Source organism: Phaseolus vulgaris, chromosome 10 (genome assembly GCF_000499845.2).
Source record: "Phaseolus vulgaris cultivar G19833 chromosome 10, P. vulgaris v2.0, whole genome shotgun sequence".
NCBI classification, from domain to species: Eukaryota; Viridiplantae; Streptophyta; class Magnoliopsida; order Fabales; family Fabaceae; genus Phaseolus; species Phaseolus vulgaris.
This window is the reverse complement of record NC_023750.2, coordinates 31804364-31813972: the sequence shown is the minus strand read 5'-3', so window position 1 is coordinate 31813972 and position 9609 is coordinate 31804364. Positions and strand designations below refer to the sequence as shown.

The window sequence follows — 9609 nt, the reverse complement described above, 5'->3', positions numbered from 1 at the left end:
CGATTCACCGTTCATCTTGAAGTTTCACGAAGTTTCGCCGATTGTTTTCGTTTTCGTTCAATTTTCACCATTCGTCTTTGAAGTTTCGTTCAGTTCCACCGTTTGTTCGTGGATTTGCTCAGTTTCACCGATCGTTTTCCAGTTTGGCTCAGTTTCTACCGATTTTCTTCGGTCTTGCTCAGTTCTAACCGTTTGTTTCCCAGCTTCCCTAAGTTTCTACTGTTCGTTAGTGTTTTCGCTCGGTTTTCACCGAAAGATTTTTCAAGAATCACCGTTACAGTTTGAAGTTCTCCAAGAAACTGCAAAGGATGAGGACAACAAGGCAGAGTTCGACGCGCGCTGAGAGCGACGACATGACCATGCAGCAGGTCATGGAAATGATGCAAGGCCTTCAGGAGGCGATGACAGCATCAAAGGCAGAGCAAGAGTGTATACAGGTGGATCTGGCGGCGTCGCAGGCGAGGAATGAAGATTTATGTCGCGCGAACGAGGAGTTGCGCCGCGGGTTGCGCAATCACTTGGGGAGCCGTGAAGCAAATGACCGTGAGTGTTTCACGCCACCTAGGGAGTTTCCCATGCCGTTCTCGCAGTCGATCATGGAGGCGGTAATTCCTCACACGTTCGTAGGACCGAAAGTGACGTTCACGGGGATGGAGGACCCTGAGGCACACCTCACTGCGTTCCACACGCTGATGATGTTAGTTGGCGGCTCTGACGCCGTAAGATGCAAGCTCTTCATGAGCACGTTAACATGAATGCCAATGGATTGGTTTATCAGCCTTCCGGATGGCCACGTAAGCTCCTTCGCACAACTCTCACAGTTGTTCCGAGAGCAGTACATAGCGAATCGTGCCCCTCCACTGGTGTCGTACGATCTCTTTGATGTGAAGCAGTATCAAGGAGAGACCCTGAAAGAGTATATCAACCGGTTCGGGGCACAGGTGGTGAAGGTTGGCACCATAGAGGAACCGATGATTGTCTATGCGTTCAGGAAAGGGATGTGCCCTGGGCCCTTCTGCGAGTCAATCATCAGAAGTCGCCTCCGAACCTTTGCAGAGATTAGGTGTCGCGCGGTGGAGCACATCGCAACTGAGGGTGAGGTGTGCGAGAAGCGTACGAGTGTTGCACCAGCACGCCGAAGAGCGCAGTCGCGTGCCCAGCCTGCCAGGGTGAATGAAGCCACGACTGGAAAGAGGGGTCAGGACAGGAGACGCCCTTACGAGGCGAGGAAGCCCTAGGCGAGGGGGCGCGTAGAGGGAAACAAGCCGGTGAGGCATAACTTTGTGGTAGAGTTGAAGGACTTAATCGCCGTGCCTAACATTGCAGACAGGCTGAGGGCCCCGGTGAAGACTGATAAAGTGCTGGGACCTCACAAGGACGCATGGTGTGAGTTCCACCAGGCCTTCGGTCATCTCATCAACAACTGCTTGGCACTGGGCCATCAGTTGGATGAGTTGGTGAAAAGTGGTTTTCTGAAGGATTATCTGGTCGGGTCCTCTACAGCCGCGGCCCTAGCGGTACCTGAAGAGGATCAAGCTCATGAGATGCCCATCCACAGAGAGATCCACACCATCTCTGGTGGATTCTCAGGTGGGGGGTGCACAACGTCACAACGTAAGAGGTATGCACGCTCTGTGATGTCAGTGGCTGGGCAAGTGGCGGTGGACGACCTGGTGGACGTAGACCTCGCCTTTACAAGGACTGACCTTCACGACGTTGTTCCCCACGACAACGACCCCGTGGTAATTTCAGTTGTGACTGCGCGTAGGAAGGTGCATAGAGTACTTGTGGACTAAGGGAGCTCCGCAGATGTGATGTTCCTATCCACATTCAATAAGCTGTAGTTGTCCCCTGATCTGTTGAGGCTGTATACAGGGTGCCTGTATGGCTTCGCTGGGGATCAGGTCGAGGTGCAGGGGTACTTGGAGCTAAGAACGACGTTCACAAATGGCACCGCATCTCACACCGAGAGCATCAGGTACTTGGTGGTAAACGCCAATTCAGCCTACAACATCTTGTTGGGAAGGCCTGCGTTGAACCCATGGAGGGCACGCCCGTTGGCGGAGGCGCCGATAGGCGGCATCGCGAGAGGAAACGCCGGTCGTGGCGTGGCCCGTGCAGAGGACGCCCGGGAGAGACGACCAGAGCCAGTTGAGAACGTCGTCGAGAGACAGATAGGTGGCAGAACCTTTCGCTTGGGGCGACGCCTAAACCAAGAAGAGCAGGACCAGGTGGCGGCCGTCATCTCGCGCCACCTGGAAAATCACTGCACATAAGGTACAACACTTCATTTGGAAAAACATTGTGTATCGTTTCGGTGTGCCGAGGCGTCTGGTCTCGGATAACGGTACTCAGTTTGCAAGCCAGCAACTGGGGAAGTTGTGTGCAGAGGTAGGCATCAAATAGGTGTTCGCATCAGTCGAGCACCCCCAGACGAATGGACAGGTGGAGTCCGCAAATAGAATCTTGTTGAGAGGGTTGAAGAGGAGGCATGAGAAAGCCAAAGGAGTCTGGGCGGAGGAAGTACCAAGGATAGTGTGGGCTTATCACACCACGCCCCAGACCTCCACCATGGAGACGCCGTTCAGCCTCGTGTACGGATCGGATGCGATGATCCCAGTGGAGATTCACGAGAGCTCACCACGTTTCCAGAACTTTGTGGCGGAGGAGTCCAACAAGGAGAGGAGGGTGAATTTGGACCTGTTGGACGAGGCCAGGGAGGAGGCGAGAATAAAGGTTGAGGCAGTAAAGAGAAGGGTGGAGCACCAGTACAACTCCAAGGTGAGGCCTCACCAGTTCCAGGTGGCGGATCTCGTCATGCGCAAGGCCCATCCGTATGAGTTGGAGAACAAGCTGTCTCTTAAGTGGACCGGGCCCTTTAGAGTGACCGAGGCTAAGGGGAACGGGTCGTACAGGCTCGAAACTCTGGAGGGAGGCCCCATTCCACGCACCAGGAACGCAGCTAATTTGAAGTTCTATTTTAGTTAAAAACTTTATGTAGTTTAAAGGGGACATTGTTTTTCCCTTTCGGGGGTTTTTTAATGAGGTCACCCAAGTAAAAAGCAGTTGAAGTATACATTTTCTCGAATTTCCCTTTCTCGCAATGTAAAGAAACACTAAAAGGAAAGGGCGTGGTTCATTAAGAAACGAACCCGCCATCATGGTGTTTAGACACCTCAGCAGGAGGGACGCGGATATCTCCTCTGGGCGTGGACACCAAAAATGCAAACTGCCTCAGACGTTTAGACAACCCAAAGGGAGCAGCGAGGGCGCACTCCATGGGCGTGGACGACAAGCGTAAGAGGTAAGTACAACATAGTTAAAATCCGGGCGTCTAGCCCCTGAGGCAGGGGTTAACAGATTCCTTCGGGACACCCCCTCCCCAGGTAAGAACGGCTGGCCCCGGTGTCTGATGTCTAGACACCTCGCTAGGAAGTGGCGGGGGGCGCCTCCTTCGAGTGTGGGCATCAGGCAGTGAGGAAGTTCGGAGCAGTGTAGAGCCGGGCGGTTTGGTGCAGATACACGCCAGGTAGGAGAAGCGCCATCCTTCGAGAAACCTTTTCCTTAAGCGTAATCACCAAATCCCTGGTCGTCTTGGTGTTTAGATACACCGGGGACGATACGGCACTGCTTTCAGCATGCCTTTCCTCGGGCGTAGGTACCAAGCGCACTGATTGCCTTGGTGTTTTTAGACACACCGAGGACGAAACGGCGCTACCTCCGGGCAGGCCTCTCCTCGGGCGTGGGCACCAAGTGCGCAGAGATAAGGGCTAGTTGCCTTGGTGTTTAGACACCCCGTGGACGATACGACGTTGTTTCCAGCAGGCCTATCCTCGGGCCTGGGCACCAAAGCGCAACTTTGTCCCAAGTGTCTAAACATGCTGAGGGCGAAACGACCTTGCGTTCAATAGGTCTCTCCTTGAGTGTGGGCACCCAGTACGAGCAAGTAGGCTTCGGCCAAGGTAAGCCCACTTTCGCCTTTGAGCGACGTCGAGGCCAGAAAAACCTTCTGAAACGGATGCCTCAGGGCGACGAAGGTCGAAGCAAAGATCGAAGGTTAAGAAAATCCCACGAGTTAGAAAGCAGAAGGGGGAAAAGCAGCTGGAGACAATGGTCGACACAAAGACAAAGTGCAGACACGTTTACCAAGTAGTAAAAGAGGAGAAACATAAGTAAATATATAAAGATGAAATGATTGATTATATTGAGTATGGCAGTACAAAGTGATAGGTAATTATGAAGGTACAAAGTTAAAAAGGAGGCCAATCCTCAGGAATAACTAGGGGAACAATTTTTCCTTCAACGATGTGGTTGAGCGGGTCGCAGCTAGAGGTGTCGATCCTTGGATTTGCACATGCTGCCTGAGCTAGGGCCTCTGCGAACCCCTCAGCAAAAGCGCCCGCGGCGTCGTCAACCAGATCCTTCTCCGCCTTCTCAAAACGCTCAGCTTGGGAGGCCATTTCTTTATCTTTGGCTACCAAAGCTTCGTCCTTCTCTGCCTGCAGTTTGGAAAAGTTAGTTTGTAGCAGGTTGAAGGCTTCAGTCTTGGCATTAAGCGCTGCCTCCACCTCGCCCAGTTTTACCTCTCGAGAGACACAGTGGTCCTCAAGTTTCTTCTGTTAGATCTTGGAGGCTTCGGCAGCATCTTGGAGCTCAGCGATCTTCACACGAAGAGGAACAATTTTCCCAAGAAGCTCAGCGTAGGTTTGATCAGCCTCGTGGAGTCTTTTGTTGGCGGCATCCTTAGCTTGTTGAGCTTCCATTAGGGTTTCTTTGTAGGAAACCTCTTGGTGAAACCAACGACGCTCTTGGGCCTGAGTTTGCTCCTTCAACAAGGCCAATTCTTTCTCAAGAGCTAGGCAGTCATTGGCTTTGGCCTCAGCTTGCTCCCGCCAAGAGCGGGCGTTGGAAAGGTATTCCCTAATGCAGTAGACAACACCTTCTTCTGTGGTTGTGTCAGTTGAGCCTCCCGGCGTCGCCTGGTGCAGAAAGCCTTTTATGAAGCCTTGGACTGGTTGGGGAAGCTCTGGGGCCAGTGTAGGATCAGGTTACGAAGTTTTCATGGACTTGCTTCTTTCTATAGAAGATTTGTCCCAAACTTTGGTACCATTGCCGCACCACTCAATGACATAGTGAAAAAGGATGTGGTCTTTCAATGGGGAGAAGCACAACAAAAAGCTTTTGACACTTTGAAAGAAAAATTGACTAATGCTCCCATCTTGGCCCTTCCTAATTTCACTAAGACATTTGAGATTGAGTGTGATGCTTCAAGCATAGGTATTGGGGCTGTTCTCCTTCAAGAGGGCCACCCCATAGCCTATTTTAGTGAGAAATTGAAGGGAAGTCATCTCAATTATTCCACCTATGATAAAGAATTATATGCACTTGTTAGGGCTTTGTTTACTTCGCAACACTATCTTTTTCCCAAAGAGTTTGTGATACATAGTGATCATGAATCTCTTAAATATTTGAAAAGCCAAAACAAACTTAACAAGAGGCATGCTAAGTGGGTGGAATTCATTGAGCAATTTCCTTATGTGATCAAACACAAGCAAGGCAAAGTAAACATTGTGGTGGATGCTCTTTCTAGAAGATACACTTTGCTAAATCTTTTAAGCTCTCAATATCTTGGTTTTGATCACATTAAGGAACTTTATCATGATGACCTTGATTTTTCTCTCATCTTTCAAGAGTGTCTTAAGGGAGGACACAAAGACTTTTTTATACAAGATGGCTTTCTTTTTAAAGGAAAACGTCTTTGTGTTCCTCAATGCTCTATTAGATTATCTCTTGTTAAAGAAGCCCATGAAGGGGGTTTAATGGGACATTTTGGGGTTGCTAAAACTTTGGATGTGTTGTATGAACATGTTCATAGTTTGTGTGATAAATGCATAGCTTGCCGCAAAGCTAAATCTAAGATGCATCCCCATGGTCTATATACTCCTCTTCCTATCCCTTCAATGCCTTGGGTAGATATATCTATGGATTTCATCTTAGGATTACCCAAGACATCAAAGGGAAAGGACTCCATTTTTGTGGTAGTGGATCGTTTTTCAGAGATGGCTCACTTTATTCATTGTCACAAAGTGGATGATGCATGCCACATTGCAAACCTCTTCTTCCAAGAAGTGGTTCGCTTGCATGGGATCCCTAGATCTATAGTGTCAGATAGAGATCCCAAGTTCTTGAGTCACTTTTGGAAGACCTTGTGGGGCAAGCTTGGGACTAAGCTTTTATTTTCTACCACTTGCCACCCACAAACTGATGGTCAAACCGAAGTGGTGAATCGAACTTTGGGACAACTATTGAGATGTTTTATTTCGGGCAATCCTAGAGTGTGGGAGAATTTACTACCCCATGTTGAGTTTGCATATAATCGTGTAGTAAATTCTACCACCTCACATTCTCCTTTTGAGGTTGTCTATGGGTTTAACCCCCTAACACCTCTTGATCTTCTTCCTATTCCCCTTCTTGGAGACGTCTTGTGCAAAGATGGGGATGAAAAGGCTTCTTTTGTGAAAACTTTGCATAAATACATCAAGAAGAGAATTGAGAAGAAGGTTGGCAAGTATGCTGAACTTGCCAATAAAAGGAGAAAAGCATTGTTGTTTGATGAGGGCGATTGGGTTTGGCTTCACTTGAGGAAGGATCGTTTTCCTACTCAAAGGAAGTCCAAACTAATGCCTCGAGGGGATGGACCATTCCAAATCCTCAAGAGGATTAATGACAATGCTTATGAGTTAGATATGCCTGATACATTCTTAGGTAGTCATACTTTTAATGTCAGCGATCTAACTCCTTTTTCTGTAGGTCTCCAGAATTCGTAGTCGAATTCTCTCCAACTCGGGGAGTATGATGGAGATCAAGCTCAAGTGGACATGGAGGCCAATCAACAAGATCAAGAAGAGGTAGAGGCACAAATAGAGGACGCCCATGGAGGTCAAAGCCCACCTCAAAGGCTTACAAGAAGCATGTTCAAAGCTTTAGGAGCTAGGGGACAATTATTTTCTCTTTTTGTAATTTCTTTGGTTGAAGGTGTTTAGAGGGAAAAATTAGAAACCTCTATTGTTATAGCATTTTTTAGTCTTTAGTTAGGAGCTTTAGGAGGGGGTGTGTGTTAGTAAATAGGTGTAGGAGTAGAAAAGGAGGTGCCAAAGTGAAGAAAGAGGTCACACCTTCCAAATGCTTGATTTAGGTGCCGGTTCTAATAGCTTTAGGAGGGAATTTTGAATTCTCTTAGCTTTGTTTTTAAGCACCTTAGGCTATAAATATAGGTGCTGCCCTTGTACATTTCAGATTTGAATTTTAGAGAAAAGAAACTATACTCAATTTTTGAGAGAGCATTGGAGAGCTTTGAGCCTTCTTCTCTAGTCTCATCTTGATGGTTCCATGGTTACCTCAAGTGGCGACTTGCACACTCATCTAGGAGCATCCATCCTTCTAGTGGCGTGATCATCCAACCATACATCCATCTTCATGAGCTTTCTTCTCTCCTTCCTTTCTTCTCTTTTGTTGTTCATGTTTTGAGTTTGTGTTCTTGAGTTTTTGGTTCAGCTTTTAGCTTTTCCAGCAGCTGTTCTTCTCCTTCTTTGTGTTTGGTTCGGTGCATTTTATTTTCCAGCACTCTTATTCAGTTTTCTTGCCTTTTAATTCATTTTGTTCGGTTCATAGTTGTTCTTATTCAATTCTATTCGGTGTTTTTGATTTTTACCTCTTTTTGTTGGTTCAATTTGACAATATGAGGATCTTCCATATGAGTTTGGATTTGGTACTAGTTTTGGTGAGTTCTTGACTTAGAACATTGATCCAATTATAAGAAAAAGTGCCTAACTATTGTCCAACTCAAGTTGATTCCTAAGAATGTCAAGAATCATTCTCTTCTTTGCTATTGGAATCATATCAACATGTTTGTTCATGCCTTCAAAAAGGGCGTGCTACCTGGACCGTTTAGCGAATCGTTGATTAGGGGTCACCCCGCCACGTTTGCTGAAATCCGGCGACGTGCTGTGGCCCATATCGCTGCTGAGAGCGAAGTTTCTGAGAAACGGGGAAATGTGGCTCCAGCTAAGCCACGGGTTCAAACGAGGTTTCAGCCGCAGAGGGTGATGGAGGCGGCGGCTGGGAAGAAGGATCAGAGGATGCACCATCCTTATGATCCAGAGAAGAACAAAGGAAAGGGGCCAGGGCAGCCTAGGGAGTTTAATCGCCCTCTGAGGTGCGAGTTTCTAATGGGATTGGCTCACTTGATTGCCATTCCGAATATTGTCGCCAGGATTAAAGCGCCTGAGAAGGCAACAGATAAGGTGTTGGGGCCAAAACCGGATGTGTGGTGTGAGTTCCATAATGGTTTTGACCATTCCATTAATTCGTGTTTGGCTTTGGGTCACCAACTCGCTGAGTTGGTGAAGTGCAGGTTTTTGAAAGATTACTTGCTGGAGAAAAAAACAGGTCAATCGTCAGACTCGCAACCGGTGAGCGATGAGGGACAACAACATGAAGTACCCCTTCACGGCGAGATTCACACTATAGCTGGAGGTTTCTCGGATGGTGGATGTACTGCATCACAACGGAAGAAATATGCGAGGTCGGTGATGTTAGTAGAAGTTTTTGAGGATCATTCACCCGATGTGGACATTACGTTCACCAAGGAAGATCTTAAGGATGTTGTGCCCCATGACAATGATCCCATTGTAGTCTCACTCGTTATGGCGGGAAGGAAGGTTCACCGGGTGTTGGTCGATCAAGGAAGTTCGGTAGATGTTATGTTTTGGCCGACTTTCAACAAATTACAACTATCTCCTGACCACCTGAGGCCATATGTGGGTTGTTTATATGGTTTTGCTGGTGATCAAGTGGAGGTCAGGGGATATATTGATTTAAGAACCACATTCACGGATGGGGTGGCCTCGCGTACAGAGAAGATCAGGTACCTTGTCGTGAATGCTCCTTCAGCATACAACGTTCTGTTAGGAAGACCGACACTTAACATGATAGGAGTTGTGCCGTCAACAAGGCACATGAAGGTCAAATTACCTTCAATGGAAGGCATAGTTATCACCATCCACTCTGATCAAAAGGAGGCGAAGAAATGCTACGAAAACAACCTCAAGAATAAGCGATCGGTGTGTCATGTAACCACAACGCCGCTCCCTGGTGTGAAGCCTAGACGAGTAAATCGACGAGTTGTGGACACAGTTTCGGAGGCGACTGCTGAAAGGGAAGTAGTGATGGCAGATGTCAAGGTGAGGTGCGAGAACGCCGCTAGGGTAGAAGAAAAGAAGGATTGCCCGGAGTTTACAAGGGAGTCAGGAATAGCAAGAGCGGCAACCGCCAGTTAGAAGAGGCCTCAACCGACTGAGGATTGGCTGGAGAGGAATATCGGTGGCAGAATGTTTAAGCTTGGGAAGTCTTTGGGTGACGAGATACAAGACCAGATTGCCAAAGTGATAGAAAGGCATTTGGACGCGTTTGCATGGTCTGCTTCAGACATGCCAGGAATCAACCCTGACTTCTTGTGTCATTGCCTAGCGATGGATTCTCGAGTCAAACCAGTTCGACAAAGAAGAAGAAAGTTTAACGAAGAGAAGAGGCAGGCGATCAGGGACGAAA

The 9609-nt window shown here is 48.0% G+C and overlaps 2 protein-coding genes across 2 annotated transcripts; both read left to right on the top strand.

The window, feature by feature from the left end:
* The first annotated feature begins 353 nt into the window (after window positions 1-353).
* LOC137817914 (uncharacterized) lies at window positions 354-1796 on the top strand. The gene is made up of 3 exons (XM_068621138.1): window positions 354-697; window positions 779-1095; window positions 1291-1796. Exons 1-3 carry the CDS (start codon window positions 354-356, stop codon window positions 1794-1796), a joined length of 1167 nt encoding a protein of 388 aa, XP_068477239.1.
* A 6108-nt stretch (window positions 1797-7904) lies between these two features.
* On the top strand, window positions 7905-9338 carry LOC137817913 (uncharacterized). Its single transcript, XM_068621137.1, has one exon. The coding sequence runs from the start codon at window positions 7905-7907 to the stop codon at window positions 9336-9338; it is 1434 nt and encodes a 477-aa protein (XP_068477238.1).
* The last annotated feature ends 271 nt before the right edge of the window (window positions 9339-9609 follow it).